This window comes from Musca autumnalis, unplaced genomic scaffold (assembly GCF_047663935.1).
Source record: "Musca autumnalis isolate F117 unplaced genomic scaffold, ASM4766393v1 scaffold_1, whole genome shotgun sequence".
Classification (NCBI taxonomy): domain Eukaryota; kingdom Metazoa; phylum Arthropoda; class Insecta; order Diptera; family Muscidae; genus Musca; species Musca autumnalis.
The window spans coordinates 9,075,083-9,092,524 of NW_027411644.1; the positions used below are offsets into that span (position 1 = coordinate 9,075,083).

The window sequence follows — 17,442 nt, forward strand, 5'->3', positions numbered from 1 at the left end:
TATTGTCTTCTTTGGTTGCCCCCAAAATTTTTTAAAAACAACCACGCCTATTGTCTTCTTTGGTAGCCCCAAAAAATTTTTTAAAATAACCTCGCCTATTGTCTTCTTTGGTTGCCCCAAAAAAAAAATTGTAAAAACAACCACGCCTATTGTCTTCTTTGGTTGTCCCAAAAAAATTTTAAAAAATCCACGCCTATTGTCCTTTTGATAACTCCTAAAAATCGTTAAAAACAACCACGCCTATTGCCTTCTAAAAATCTTTAAAAAATCCCCTAAAAATCTTTAAAAATCCACGACTCTTGTCCTTTTTGGTAACTCCTAAAAATCGTTAAAAACAACCACGCCTATAGTCTTCTTTGGTTGCCCCAAAAAAATTTTAAAAAATCCACGCCTATTGTCCTTTTGGTAACTCCTAAAAATCGTTAAAAACAACCACGCCTATTGTCTTCTAAAAATCTTTAAAAAAATTCCTAAAAATCTTTAAAAATCTACGACTCTTGTCCTTTTTGGTAACTCCTAAAAATCTTAAAAAACACGCCTATTGTCCTTTTTGGTAAATCCTAAAAATCTTTAAAAAAAAACACGCCTATTGTCCTTTTTGGTAAATCCTAAAAATCTTTAAAAAAAAACACGCCTATTGTCCTTTTTGGTAAATCCTAAAAATCTTTAAAAAACACGCCTATTGTCCTTTTTGGTAACTCCTAAAAATCTTTAAAAAATCCACGCCTATTGTCTTCTTTGGTTACCTCCTTAAAATCTTTAAAAAATCCACGCCTATTGTCCTTTTTGGTAACTCCTAAAAATCTTTAAAAAATCCACGCCTATTGTCCTTTTTGGTAACTCCTAAAAATCTTTAAAAAATCCACGCCTATTGTCCTTTTTGGTAACTCCTAAAAATCTTTAAAAAATCCACGCATATTGTCTTCTTTGGTTACCTCTAAAAATCTTTAAAAAATCCACGCCTATTGTCTTCTTTGGTTGCCCCTAAAAATCTTTAAAAAATCCACGCCTATTGTCCTTTTTGCTAACTCCTAAAAATCTTTAAAAAATCCACGCATATTGTCTTCTTTGGTTACCTCTAAAAATATTTAAAAAATCCACGCCTATTGTCTTCTTTGGTTGCCCCTAAAAATCTTTAAAAAATCCACGCCTGTTGTCCTTTTTGGTAACTCCTAAAAAATCTTTAATAAGAACCACGCCTATTGTCTTCTTTGGTTGTCCCTAAAAATCTATAAAAAATACACGCCTATTGTCTTCTTTGGTTACCTCTAAAAATCTTTAAAAAATCCATGCCTATTGTCTCCTTTGGTTACCTCTAAAAATCTAAAAAAAATCCACGCCTATTGTCTTCTTTGGTTACCTCTAAAAATCTATAAAAAATCCACGCCTAATGTCCTCTTTGGTTACCTCTAAAAATCTTTAAAAAATCCACGCCTATTGTCTTCTTTGGTTACCTCTAAAAATCTATAAAAAATCCACGCCTAATGTCCTCTTTGGTTACCTCTAAAAATCTTTAAAAAATCCACGCCTATTGTCTTCTTTGGTTACCTCTAAAAATCTTTAAAAAATCCACGCAAGTTGTCTTCTTTGGTTACCTCTAAAAATCTTAAAAAAATCCACGCCTATTGTCTTCTTTGGTTGCCCCTAAAAATCTTTAAAAAAATCCACGCCTGTTGTCCTTTTTGGTAACTCCTAAAAAATCTTTAATAAGAACCACGCCTATTGTCTTCTTTGGTAACTCCTAAAAAATCTTTAAACAAGTAAAAAAGTATCAGTCGGCTTTGCCGACAGAGGTATACCCTCAGCATGTGTATATTGAAACAATTTTTTCCCAAAATACGTATGTATTTAGGGGGTTTTAAAAAATTTGGGCGTTTGAACCGACAAAAATGTTGATTAGGATTAAATATCAAAAGTTTTGCGGAGGAGATACTAAAAGGAATGGATCGACATTGACCGTTATGGAAGTGGATCTCCAGCCACAACATATGGTGCCATAGGGGGTTTTTACACTCTTCGGGCTGTTTCCTCAAGAAGTATGGAATTGCCCCTAAAAAACTTTTAATATCGTAATTGAGGCAGCGAATGCAAGTTGCTTCAACAAAAATCAAAGTTAGTCGATATTAGGTCTTAAAGTGAACTTATCCGAAATTTTGTGTGGGAGGTACCGGATGGAGTGGACAAGCATAGTCCATATATGAACCTGATCTATATCTGGTAGAAATATTAGGATGTGTAAAGTATATACCAATTCGGTCACTCCCTTCAATACAATTTTTCCGAACATATTTGAACTTTTGTGGGGGAGGTACCTGAAGGAGTGGACCAATATTGCTTATCTTCAAACTTAAGCTATGTTTGAACAAAATATTACTAAGGCCATATTTTGGACCGAGTCGGCAGATCCGTTCGAGAGTTATCTTGCGCTCCAACCACCTCACACGGTGTCATAGGGGTTTTTTGCAACTCTCATGCTATTTGCTCAGGAAGAATGGACTTGCCCCTGATGAAACTTGTACCGTCGTATGGAGGGCAGTGAATACAAGTTGCTTAAACAAAAATCAATGCGATTCGAGAGATGGCCCTAAACTGAACATTTCCGAAAGTTTGTGTGGGAGGTACCCGAACGAGAGGACCTATTGAGACCATATTGAAACTTCATATTACTCTGGTAGAAAGTTTACGCTAGACAAAGTATGGACCAAATCGGTAACTCCCTTCAAGAGTTATCGTGCGCACAAACTTTCCGAACATTTTCGAACTTTTGTGCGGCAGGTACAGGAAGGAGTGGACCAATGTAGCTCATCTTCGAACTTAAACTAAGTTTGGGCAAAATATTACTAAATCCAAAATTTGAACCGAATCGGTTTTTCCGTTCGAGAGTTATCGTGTGCTCCAGCCAGCAGGACAGACAGACAGACGGACGGACATGGCTAGATCGACTCCAAATTGTCTGAAACACATTTCGTCCAAACATACTTGGGGTCTAAAACCATTATTTCGCTGATGCACATTTTCATCGTATCAAAGTGTATATACCCTCCTTAGCCTAAAAGCTGATGGTATAAAAATCCACGCCTCTTGTCCTTTTTGGTAACTCCTAAAAATCTTAAAAAAACACGCCTATTGTACTCTTTAGTTGTCCTTAAAATCTTTAAAAAAATCCATGCCTATTGTCCTTTTTGGTATTTCCTAAAAATTTTTAAAAAAATCCATGCCTATTGTCCTTTTTGGTATTTCCTAAAAATCTTTAAACAAACACGCCTATTGTCCTCTTTGGTTGTCCTTAGAAATCTTTAAAAAATCCATGCCCACTGTCCTTTTTGGTAACTCCTAAATTTTTAAAAAAAACGCCTATTGTCCTCTTTGGTTGTCATTAAAAATCTTTAAAAATCCATGCCCATTGTCCTTTTCGGTAACTCCTAAAATCTTTAAAAAATCCACGCCTATTGTCATTTTTGGTTACTATAAAAATCCACGCTTATTTCCCCTTTGGTTTGAAGGGTGAAAGTTCAGAAAAAAGTAAGTCGATCCTTATAATTTCTTGTCATTACCGTGTTTACCCTATTTCCGAACAAAATCTCCCTTCTAAACGTTTTAAAACCTTTACATGTTTAACAATGTACATTAGCAAAGAGAACGTTTATCCCACAAATTTTAGGCAATATTTGGTCTGCAAAACCAAAATGTAAAGTTTTCTGTGGAACGAAAGAGCACATTTTTTTGCAAAATCTTAGCAAAATACGCTTTGCAGTTACAACTTTTCACTAAGCGGAAGGGAACGTTTGTGGAAGAGAAATCAAAAAAGAGCAAATTTTTTTGGAAATTTAGCAAACTCAACTTATCACTAGAAACTTATCAAAAATAAGGGTTCTGTGGATCGCAAAAATTTGCGAATTATCAAAAATATTGCTGAGTGCAAAATGAAAAGTTGATAAGTTGTTTCGTGGAATAGGGCCCTGGTTAGCTGTTTGCAAAATATTGTCTAAGTAGTTCTTATATTTATATAGCTCCCATATATTTTCGGCCAATTGCACGTATTTTCTACACCAAACACACTAAGTATGGCCAATGTCGATGGAATTTTGAATGTGTGCAGGAATTCGGCTAAATTATATTGAAATTGATATAAACATATGCACTATACACCATAATATAGAAAGGAATCTTATATCTCTAAAGATTTCAATGAATACCTACATAGAAACTGCAAAGATTAAATGTTTTAATGCTTTGGAAAGACCATTATAAATCTCTTTCTTTCTCTTTCCTTTGTGGAATAGGGCCTTTCCTTCGAAACTATTATTTTAAATAATGTTTTCAATAACATTTCCAATTTGTGCGTATTGATAATTATTTTTTTGCAAATTTATATATACGACAAAAAAATAAATAAATAGAAAACATTTGTATGCAGTTTCTTAAATAATTTATTTTACAATTTCGCTAAGGGCTAGCATGTAATTATTTACTTGTATTGATCTTATGGTTTGAACTCCAAAACACTCATTTCAGATTAGTTCATCCTCTTTATAAAACTGATCCCAAACAGCAACTTTTTTGTACACAGGCAAGTCCTTAAACTCTAAATCATCGCTAATAGCCAAACATTTAATAGTTGGTTCAGCACTCTTCAAAGGTTCCCATTTAACATTCTCAATCTCCTTGCAGTTGGGATTCGATGTCAGAGCAAAATTATACCACATACCAATCATACGTTCAATACATTTAAATTCTTTGCTGCTGGTATCAATTTTCTCTGCTATCGCTCCATAGAACAAATACGACAGATCATCGGCATGTGAAGTACCGCGGATAGAGGGTCCGCATGTTACATAACGAAATTGATTAAATGATTCAGAATCGACATCAAAATAATAACAGTAAGTTGGTACATTGGTGGCGTATTTTTTACGCCCCCTAATTGTTCTCAAAATGCCATGCCAGAAAGATCGATGACCCAATAGATTTAAAAATTGAAAGAAATTTTCTTCAAAATTTGGTTGGTTGCCTCCAAAATATACTTCCTTTAAGAGCAAAGCTTTCTCTTTGGTTTCTTTGCTGTAGTTTGGTGATGATTTCACATCATCGGGTAATAAATTTTCAAAATCGCTTAAATCGTTAATTAAATATGGATATTTCTGAACTGTGGCAAAATGTATTAAACCTTCAAAAGAATTACCACCAATCATCAGGGGTATTTCATTTCCCCAACCAGTGGTTAAGAATTCCTTTAACGGCTTGTCAATAATGCATGCCTCGGTACGATAAGGCTCAATAACTGGACGTATAAGAACTAGCATATTTTGCATTATATCCTCCTTGGTCATTATATCTAAATCTTTAAATGCCAATTTCTTGGCACTTGTTTGGGATAAAAATTCATAAACGTCTTTATCATTATTTTCTCCCTTATAGCCAATGTAACAGGCAAATCTGTAACCCCAATCATGACGATCGGTATATGACCATGGGCACAAAATAGAACCTGACTGTATGATGGCCTTGTGAAAGAGACCCTTTGTTTGGGGCGTCATCATCATAAAGTGAGTTGAACCACCACCTGCACTCTCTCCAAAAACGGTAATGTTGTTTGGATCGCCATTAAAGTTATGAATATTTTGTTTGACCCATTTAAGGGCCATAACTTGATCCTTTAAGCCAGCATTACCGGGTACGTTTAATTCGGGGTCATCTAAACAAAGGAAACCTGTAAAGAGGAAAGAAAAGTTAGAATGTTATTTGATAAAATAATTAATAAGTAGAACCAGGGACGTACGCAGGATTTCATTTCGGGGGGGGGCACAACTTGACCAAAAATGATGAAAAATTCAAATGTTGTGTAGCGTTACGTAAAGCTATTTTAAGGGGTTATGGACACTTATATGCATGAGAAAAGCCATTTTCGTGCATTTTTTTATAAAAATCTATTAAACCTTAAGTTACCTTCTATTTTTTTTTTTTTTTTGAAAAATCTTACATTCAAATGCCCGCTTATAAAGCACTGTTTTTACTAAAGCAGTTTGCGGTACCCACTGTAGTTTAAAGAAGAATAAACCGATCAGCATATATTTTTGTGGGAATCATTACGAACCTAATAATCTGTACAAAATTGATATTTTTTCTGACTCCGTCAGCAGTTTTTTTTAAAGACTCTCTCGGTTAAGCACATGATTTATGTGTACAATAGTCCCACAAAAACATATAAAGTGCCACTTCGAGGAAAAGACGTTTTTAGTTTCTATGCTACATACAAAACACAATAAATGTTTCCCTTCGAAAGCTCATATCTCGGTAAATTTTTGTCCGATGGACTGGAAATTTTGGCACATATTCTATTCTATATTCTATTCTATATTTTATATGAAATAATGGTACAAAGTATATAAATTCAATAGGAAGAATTCATAATATTTAGTCCCAATTTACATTAGGCGAGTTTACTTGCGGCAAGTCTCAGTTTGTAGGAGAGACACGTAAGGGGTATGGAAGTGGAAAAAAATTGCTCGTACCGGCAATTTTCAGGCAATTCCTTTTATATTTTTCGTTTTTGACATTATTTTCATTGCTTTGAAAACAGAATTGTCTGTATGAACGCAAGAGGCAAGTTTAAAAGAGAACGAGAAAAATTGCCCCAAGAAAAATAGTTTAATGTAAATTGGGACTAAGGATAAAATTTTAAATATTTACAGAGTATGATATTTAGAATTGAAAATAGACTGTGATCTTGTGTACATAGGCACAACAAAGCGGACTTTACAAACGAGAATGGGGGAACATAAAACTGATATAGAAACAGGAACACAGAAAACAGCACTGGCTCAACACATATTGAAAACTGGACACAAGGCGAACTTTGAAAATGTCAAAATATTAGATAAGGAAAACAAAGAAAGGAATAGATACACAATAGAAAGCTTGAGAATTCAACAAAAAATAGAGAGGACAATGAACGTTAAAGAAGATACAAATAACATTAGCATTAGTTACCGCGTTGCAATATAGTATAATCGATCTGTGATTCTAATTTTAAGTTGTGTTTGTTATTAAATGTGCTTCTTGACAAAAACCTTCATGTAAAATATACTTTATTCATTGTAAGTAAATTATAATTTCATGAAGATTAGATTTTAATTTGATGTTTTTAATAAAATAGACGTATCCCCTGAAGATGTCAACAAATATTGACGAAACGTCGGGACAAATGAAATAAAAAGGAATTTTTATTTACAAACACTTAGGTCTAAAGAGCTTAAACAACACAACAATACGATCATTTTGGACCAAGAAAATCAAAATCAATATCGGGCCACGTTCGGTAATGTCGCCATGTAAAATTTATTGAAGTATATTGAAGTTTTTAATCATACAGGTCCACGTTATGGTTTATCGCAGAATTTTACAACCACAAAGAATTGCCGTTGTCTTTGCTATAGCAGATTTTCACTATTTCGATGATCTTAGCCTAATTTTTAAGAATATCGTCGTTGTCCTTGATATGTTTCCAAATGAAAACATTAAGAAAAATTTAACAGTTTTTGAGATATGGTGCGAAATGTATACAAATTATGGAATTTTTAGATATATTATAAAATTTATTTTTTTTTTTTCATTTCTCCAAACATTTTATTTTGGCCCTTATCTACAAATTTGCTGCAAGATTCGGAAGAAGATTTGCATTGGTATCAGAGATATAGCCCCGAGTTGCTTAAAAAGTCGATATTTAACAATGTTTAGATGGGGCCATAAAATCCAAGCTGTTTCTGACTCAACAAAACGGAACTAGGGCTTTTGTACTTTGGGTCTGTACTTTCAAAAAATCCTCACTTCAAATTATTTGCACAAGATTACCATAAAAATGTTGCACAGTGTTATTTACCTAAAGAGATAGATTCTGATACCAGGATTATTTTTACTTTTAATATTATGCTACAAAAGAAGCGTTATAATTTGTTTTCTTAATTTTCTTAGTTGTACAAGACTACAAAATGTCCAAAAAATCATCGAAACAGTCTTTAAACTGCAGTTATGTTAGACTTGTATAAGAGACCTGATGATGTTGTCCAAACATATTCTCTTGGACCTTGATGTACTTTTGGAAGTAATCTTGCGAACCATATTAGGTTCGATTTTAGACCGAATCGGTTAGTCCCTTCGACCATTTTAGTGAACATTTTTGAACCTTTATGGCGGATGTACCGATATGACTTAAATTTAATTTGGACAAAACATTACGAGATCCATAACTTGGACCGAGAGTTATTATGAGTTCCAACCTGCCAGACAAACAGAGATACATACGGACGGATGGTGGTAGGTACTTCCATCTTGGCTGAAACGAATATCGTCCAAACATATGTGAAGTCTTACGTCATTATTTTGATGAAATCTATACGATACAATCCTAGTGTATATAATCTCGTAATGTAAAGTCTGAGGTTGCAATTATACTTCGGTAATGATAAGTAAAAATCAGTGACGCACAAAAATTCATTTGTCTTCATTATTTTCTCATACTGTTTAGCAGCAAACTTGTCTAAAACAGAATAACAAAATTTTGGCGATGGCAGTAAAACAAATTTGTAATTGGCTTTCAATATATAGTCCACGAAGGACCGACCCTTCATACATTTCATTCAATAGATTTTTTTTATATATTTCCATTCCCATAATACTGAACTCGTACGGGCGTACGTCCCTGAGTGGAACTTAATATATGGTGAGTTCGAAAATTTGTATCGTGCCAATATATAAGAAATCTTGTTATCTGAACTGGCAAAATGTTTCTCTATTCAAATGGAGTTTTGAAAATGACTATGAATTTTTGTAAAATTATATTAATATCATACTTAGAGCGACGAGGACAATCATCAAAGATATCGCAAAAAGCTATAATCAATTCCAATTTTCCATAAATATGATTTTTATACCCTACAACACACTATGGTAAGGGGTATTATGTCTTTGTGTGGTTGTATGTAAAATGCAAAAGGAAGCGAGTTAGACCCATAGTTCCTTTTAGGGTTATACATAGAATCACTTTCTAAGTCGATTTATGTATGTTCGTCCGTCCGTCCATGTATTTTTGTAATCAAAGTACAAATCGCATTTATTGTCCGATTCAAACAAAAATGAGGGAAAATATTTTTTGGCCAAAGGACGAACGGTTTTTATTTTGGAAAAAATCGGGTATTCGGGTATGTTCTGAGACACACTTCACCTCTCACTTCACGCCTTAAGCATTTTGTTCACCCCATTTACGCTGATTTTTCGAGTATTTTATGGACAGACTAGGGTGTACTATTCTTTTTAAATACCCTAATGAATCTTAGTCCCAAGAAATTCGCAAAAGATAGGAGTAAGTGGGGTGGACAAAATGCTTAAAGCGTGAAGTGAGAGGTGAAGTGTGTCTCAGAACATACCCGATTGATTTGGATACAGTTCCCATATATATTTTCGCCCGATTTGAGGTATTTGGTGCACCATACACGTAAATTATGTCCGATTTCGATAAAATTTGAAACGTATGATCGAATTTGGTCTAGAAATACATATGTCTGCCAAATTGTATTGAAATCGGTTATGATTCGGATATAGCTCCTATATATTTTCACCCGATTTGAGGTATTTGGTTAAACGCACGCGCCAATTCTGTACGATATTAATGAAATTTTAAACTTGTTCCGGAATTTGGTCTAGAAATAAATTTCCAAAATTATACTGAAATCGGTTCAGATTTGAATATGGTTCCCATATATATTTTCGCTGGATTTGAGGTATTTGGGGCATCAAGATCGCCTGATTTTGGTGCATCAAACACGCAATTCTGTCCGATTTTGATGAAATTTGAAATGTGTGACAAAATTTGCTCTTGAAATAATTTTGCCAAGTTATATTGAAAAAGGTTCTGATTTGGATATAAGACCCATATATTTTCGCCCGATTTAATATATTTGACGCACCGGTCACACGCTGTAGGTATCTCCAATTTTGATTAAAATTGCAATGTGTGACAGAATTGTGACTAAAGATAAGATAACAAAATTTAACTTAAAACGTTTCCGAATTAAATATAGTTCCCATATATAGTTTGATTGGAGTATTCCCCCATTGGCTCAACTTCATTTATTACCCCCTATTACAGAGAGTAATGTTTTTCAAAACGAACTGACAGTGTTGCAGAATTTTACTGATCGCTACCAATATCATGATTTCATCCCGGCGAATAAGAATTGAGCCCCTGTAGTGCGATTCTCTAACTCATTTTTTGAGTTATTATTTAAAATGCTTATTTCGGTAATTACCGATGTTTTTCGGTAAGTTAGCGACGAATAAAAAGCAGTCGTAAAGTTTTACCGATAGCAAGAATGTTATCAACTTTTATTTGAACTTTTCATTCATAATTTTGCGTTTTAATTTTACCGATTTTTGTCAGTAACTCAAAAAATGAGTTAGAGAATCGCACTACTGGTCTTAAATACTTTTCTGATTTTTTTAAATATATTTCAATTTTTTCCACATTTGTTATCCAGACAACAAAGCTACTAATTTTCTGAGATAATATATAATAATAGTTCCACAAACATTCCAGAAGGGAGAAGGGGCCCTATTTCTCTGTTTTGAGATAATTGGGATAATTATTTCAAACTGATTAGTAGCCAAGACTTGGGCAAAAAACCAGTTCATAATGATTGATGTGATAATATTAAATGTATTGCACAGTGCTATTAATGATCTATAATTGTCGTTGTTTGTGTATATTGTGAGACAAAAAAATGCTACAAATGATAAGAGTTGTGGAAATTATTGCACTTACCCAAGACTCCTAATCTATAGTTGAAGGTAACAACAATAACATCTTTCTGCATAAAATAGTCAGGTGAGTATAGATCTCTTGAAGCCTCTCCAACTTGATAGCCTCCTCCATAAATCCATACCATAACCGGTAATGGTTTTGGGCTTTCGAGCTAAAATTAATTTTCCATATATTTGTTCTTAAGTTAATTAAATTATCAAACAATTTCTTACCTTTTTGCAATAAACATTTATATACAAACAATCTTCAGAGCCTTCAATCCATTTTGCCACAAAATTATATTGAATAGGTTTCGATTTGTTTTTAGTACAATCGAGTATATCCTGCCAGGGTTCCGGTGGTTGGGGAGCACGAAATCTTAATTCATTTAATGGTGGTTTGGCATATGGTATACCCTCAAAACTATAATAATAGCCAAGTTCTTTGTAAACATTTAAACGTTTGAGACCTTTGACAGTCCCATAGACTGTGTTTGCTGTACATGTTTCACGTGTGTCCGATTGGAATTGGCGGATTTTGTTTGTAATGAATCTGTAAAATGTTATTAATAAAAAATTCCATATTAAACTACTGCACAATATATTTTTAGATTTTCCCACCTGCCACCACATTTAATTTTTGTTCTCAAAGCAACATTAACTTCCATTTTTTATATGAATTCAATTAAATACTATTTCGTACGTTCACAGCGACACACATTCGGGGACTAAAACAATAATAATATTGGAAATTACTTCTGTTTATTAAACAATGGAAATAGCAAGGGGCTTAGATTATCTGATGGCATAAAAACAATTCGCAAATAAATTTTATGATAATAAAACGAGATATGGCACAGTACTACAATAGCAGATTAAGTTTGAAGTTACATTATTTTTCAACATAAACTTCAATGATTTTTAGAATTTGTTGAATATAATATTTAATTGCCAATTGTTGTATATTTAGGAACACTGTGTGCAATAAAAATTGTTTACAAATTGACCTGAAATTTAAAAATAGAATTATAATTGAATCATCAATATTACATCAATACTATAATTAAGGCTGGTAATGTAGAAAGCGTTTATTATTTTCAGGAAGTTATTTGAGTCGACTTGAATGAACCGAGAAAAATAGTATGTGGTGTTATGACTTTAGGATGTCGGCATTAAGAATAATAAATATCAATATTAATAGGGTAGAAACTATTGGAAATATGAATATTCTAACGATAGAAAAGGAATTGTAAATTATATTTTAGTGTACGTATAGAGTATATAGGTCCAGTATATGTCCACGTGTTGAACGCTACCGATTTTCGGTATTTTCATGATTTAGCCACATTATCTTACTGAAATGTCTGAAAGTTCGTACTGCAAATTCTCTGATTGGAAGTTTTTTAAGGGTTAGTCTACGGTAGTGACTGTTGGTACATGGGCTGCATGAAATCTTGCTGGCCTAGGCAACACCGCTTTTTGCCATTTGATTTTTTTGAAAAGTTTGACAGTTTTTAGCCTAAACATATTCAGGACAGTTTGACTTACGACCATGTGATCTGTTGGTTAAAGCAACATGGAAACAAATTTTTGAAAAATAATTGAATTTATTTCTGAACATTTTTGTCCGATTATTTTTCACAACTTTCGACGTGGATAATCACGGCAAGAGTACATCGATCAAATTAAGTCTTTGTATGTCGAAAAAGGGTCATCCTATAGTACATGTAAATCTGTTTTAATGAATTCACTCGTGGCCGACACTCGCCAAAAACGAAGGTCGTGAGGTTTGACCAAAATCGGCCATTTGGTCGCCATAGTATATACCGTGAGATAGAGGAATCCTTAGGCATTTCTTCCACCAACAAACATTTGATATTCCATGAACAACTGGGCCCTATTCCACGAAACAACTTATCAACTATTATTTTTGCACTTAGCAAATTGTTCCTTTCCACAGAACCCTTATTTTTGATAAGTGGTAAGTTGCTAATGATAAGTTGAGTTTGCTAAGTTTTCAAAAAATGTTTCTCTCCTTTTTATTTCTGTTCCAAAAACGTCCTCCTCTGCTAATTGAAAATGAATTTTGCTAAGATTTTGCAAACAATTGTGCTCTTTTGTTCCACAGAAAAATTTGCATTTTTTTGGTGGACCAAATTTTGATAAGTTTGCCTAAAATTTCCGGGGTAAACGTTCCCTTTGCCAATGTACATTGTTAAAATAAGAAAAGTTTTTAAAACGTAACGAAGGGAGATTTTGTTCGGAAATATTGAAAACACGGTGTGACGACCAAAAATCACCTGGGTTCATTTTTGCCCACACCCACCGAAGTTGTCCCATTGAATTGTTTTTCTTTGGTATATACTAAATAAATCAACTTAATCTTAACCTATGTGAGCGAATTTTGTGTTCTGAGGCCACATAACAGATATAGAGAGAGAGAGAGAGATCCGCCGTTATCGCCCAAAAACAACGAGGCAGCAGACATCACTACCATATGGTGATGATCACTGGCTGTGTTGTTGGGATGTTCAAATTTGGTAAACAAGTTCCCGTTGCTCCATTACAAACATTTGGTGGAGTGGTAAACAAGGTTCAGTTAATCCACCACAGAACACGTGCCTGGCTCCCACTATAAAAGGGCGACCTAACTTAGAACGTGGACAGTCAGCAACAGGCCAGCGAAGCAGCAACATCGACCTCGGTAAGTAATAGAGTTTCCAGGAAAACCCTTGGGCATCCTTGAGTGTCCTGCCGACATCCTTGATTATCCTGCCAACATCCTTGAGTGTCCTGCCAACATCCTTGAGTGTCCTGCCGACATCCTTAAGTATCCTGTCGACATCCCTGAATATCCTCCCGACATCCTTGAGTATCCTGCCGACATCCGTGAGTATCCTGCCAACATCCTTGAATATCCCTTATACTTCCTTGAAGAATCCTCGGACATCCTTGGTAAGTCCTTCCCGTCCTGTGATTATCCTCGAAGTAGTGCTTGAGTACTTATCAAGGTCTCTTGCAACCCATAACCCCGTAGTGCCTGAGTACTTATTAAGGTCTCTCGCAACCCATAACACCGTAGTGCTTGAGTACTTATTAAGGTCTCTCGCAACCCACAACCCAGTAGTGCTTGAGTACTTATTAAGCTCTCTTGCAACCCATAACCCCGTAGTGCCTGAGTACTTATTAAGGTCTCTCGCAACCCATAACCCCGTAGTGCTTGAGTACTTATTAAGGTCTCTCGCAACCCATAACCCCGTAGTGCTTGAGTACTTATTAAGGTCTCTTGCAACCCATAACCCCGTAGTGCCGGAGTACTTATCAAGGTCTCTCGCAACCCATAACCCCGTAGTGCTTGAGTACTTATTAAGGTCTCTTGCAACCCATAACCCCGTAGCGCTTGAGTACTTATTAAGGTCTCTTGCAACCCATAACCCCGTAGTGCTTGAGTACTTATTAAGGTCTCTTGGAACCCATAACCCAGTAGTGCCTGAGTACTTATTAAGGTCTCTCGCAACCCATAACCCCGTAGTGCTTGAGTACTTATTAAGGTCTCTCGCAATCTCTAACCTTGCATGTCATCCAAGTAGTGCTTGAGTACTTATTAAGGTCTCTTGCAACCCATAACCCAGTAGCGCGTGAGTACTTATTAAGGTCTCCCGCAATCCTTAACCTGACTTATATATGCGTGTAGTAGTGTTTGAGTTTCGCTCCTCCTCCTATTAGTAGCGACATCCCATTAGGTACTCGAAAGAGCCAACCCAGAATCCCCGGAGAACCGTAGAGTACTTATCCAGGTCTCTGCTAAATCAACCCCCGGCTTTCCCATTCCACCACCAAGAGTACTTATCCAGGTCTCTGCTAAATCAACCCCCCGGCTTTCCCATTCTACTACCACGAGTACTTATCCAGGTCTCGGATCCCGAAATCCAGTGAGCCCATTTAATAACTTGTGGACGGCGGACCATTAAACTCCATGTAACAATTTATATTCATAGATGTACAATCAATCAGTGAACTTATTATATATAAAATCCTTTAGTCATTGAATAAAATTCAATTCAGAGAACAACGAAACATACTGCTCTTTCTCTCTCACACAAATTCGAAATAAATTTCTGTACGAACCGCTGGACCCCGGCGAGCTATTCTAGCCTACGGGGAGAAATCCCGTCGTTACAACGGTAATGAGAAGATATTATAAGGATTCATCCCATCTGAACTTTTCTCTCCCAACTTCCACCCTCAGAACAATCACCATCAGAACCTCCACCCTGCGAATCACACTTTTCTGAACTTTCACCCTGCGGTGAAAGCCTGCAGGCTTTTTAAATAAAAAATCTGATGTTCTTCAGTTGAAGAAAGTACTTGGCAGCAAACTTACCACAACTCTCTTTCAATTCCCTGAAGATGATTGGAGGTTCCAATCGAAATATTGGAAAATAAAGAAATTTAAATCAGAACATCAGATTTTTATTTAAAAAGCCTGCAGCCAAACAATCCTTAACCCGCAAAAATATTTTATTTTTAGTTTATTTTTATTTTATTTTTATGTTCATTTTTATTTTTATTTCATTTTATTTTATTTTCATTTTATGTTTATTTATGTTTATTTTATTTTTATTTTATTTTCATTTTGTTTTTTTGTTCATTACTCACTTTTAATAACATCAGTTTCTTTTCATTTTTGTTCTCGCGTCTCATTTTTACATGTCTCATTTATCATTGCCAAGTAGAAAATAATGCAAAGATGATAAAATGCTCTTTGGAAAAATAGCACACCCACTTTGCAAGAGAACGGAGAGATTTATCAAGATGGTGGGAAAAATTAAGCAAGAGAGCACAACCACTTTGCTAAGTACAAAGAGAAACTGAAAAGTAATTTTGTGGGACAAAAAACTTATCACTTTTCAAAATATCTACTTCTTATAAGTGCAAAGTGAAAAGCGATAAGTTGTTTCGTCGAATAGAGCCCGATGTTGCCTGTGGGCAATTTTGTTTGAGATATTTATATACACTAAGTGGGTGTTAGTAGGTTGATTGCAGAAGAATTAAAAAAATGGAAATTACTTTTAAATAAATAGCTAGATTGTCGAAGTTATGCTTGTATAAGTAGTCGAGTAAAAATTTGGACATGAAATATTTTAGTGATTTTATAAAATGCTGTTAACTGTCAAACGAACTAAATAATTGCAGCCAACATTTTTTGAAAAATCTTACTATGATGTTGTTCTAATAAAAAAAAAAACAAACACAATTTACAGTTCCAATTAGTAGTTATATTTTTTTTTGAAATTTCGAAGTTGCCTGTGGGCAACATTGGGCCATTGTGGTAATAAAGGGTTTACATTAATGAAAGTCGAAAATGCTGGTTAGTGGTTTTCAATGAAATACAAAAGGCCATTGGGACATTCGGTGCGCTTTGCTACCCCGACTAAGTGAAAAATAAATGAATGAGTACTACGTAGCTCACATTTACAAATTTTATATACTCTAACACTCCTGAGTCCACTCTCTCCTTTAAAGAAGATAATTAAATTAGGAACAACACTAAAATTGAGTACCTTAAGTTTAAGGATACTTGTAATTTATTCAGCCTATTGGGACATCTTAAATTACTCTTAGGATAACTGCTTCTGTTATTGATAATTTGTACTCCGATATTGATATAGATATGTCAATAATGATACAAATTTCATTGAAATGGGACGTATATATCAAATCAAATACATGAAATCGGCCGAAAATATACACGGGAGCTATATCTAAATCTGAACCGATTTCGAAATATTTTGGCACAATTATTTCTAGGCCAATATCCGTCACATATTCCAAATTTCAACGAAATTAGACATAATAGCGTGTTTGGTACATAAAATACAGGAAATCGGCCGATAATATATATGGGAGCTATATTCAAATCTGAACCGATCTCGATATAATTTGGCACATTTATGTCTATTCCAAATTTCAGCGAAATTGGACATATATAGCGTGTTTGGTGCATCAAATGCGGAAAATCTACCGAAAATATATATGGCAGCTATATCCAAATCTGAACCGATTTCGATATAATTTGGCACATTTATTTCCAGACCAAGTTCTGTAACACATTCTAAATTTCAGTGAATTCGGACATATATAGTGTGTTTGAAATCGGCAAAAAATATATATAGGAGCTATAACCAAATCTGAACCGATTTCAAAATAAATTTGCACATATATTTCTAGGCCAATATCCATATCACATTCTACATTTTAGCGCAATTGGACATATATAGCATGTTTGGTGCATAAAATAAGGAAATCGGCCGAAAATATATGTAGATGGGAGCTATATCCAAATCTGAACCAAACTCGATATAATTTGGCACATTTATTTCTAAAACAAATTCCGCCACACATTCCAAATTTCATTGAAATTGGACATAAATAGCATGTTTGGTACATAAAATAAGGAAATCGGCCGAAAATATATGTATGTGGGAGCTATATCCAAATCTGAACCGATTTGAATAAAATTTAGTAAATTTATTTCTACACCAAATTCCGTCACACATACAAAATTTGGAGATTGTATCTGTAATAGTTCTAAAGATATTTGCATACAAAATCTAAATTTTTTGGAGGTACCTCCGGTTTTGATGC

The 17,442-nt window shown here is 34.5% G+C and overlaps 1 protein-coding gene across 4 annotated transcripts in view; it reads right to left on the reverse strand.

The window, feature by feature from the left end:
• Positions 1-4,412: 4,412 nt before the first annotated feature.
• The window catches only part of alpha-Est2 (alpha-Esterase-2), a 120,005-nt gene continuing 106,975 nt past the window's right edge, over positions 4,413-17,442 (reverse strand). For all 4 annotated transcript variants that reach the window (XM_073964470.1, XM_073964471.1, XM_073964473.1 and 1 more), the window contains 4 exons: positions 11,416-11,522; positions 11,029-11,347; positions 10,817-10,967; positions 4,413-5,710 (listed from right to left, as the gene is read on the reverse strand). In XM_073964470.1, coding sequence (XP_073820571.1) covers positions 4,512-5,710; positions 10,817-10,967; positions 11,029-11,347; positions 11,416-11,462 — 1,716 coding nt within the window. In that variant the 5' untranslated portion in view covers positions 11,463-11,522 and the 3' untranslated portion in view covers positions 4,413-4,511. The remainder of the gene's footprint in view (positions 5,711-10,816; positions 10,968-11,028; positions 11,348-11,415; positions 11,523-17,442) is intronic.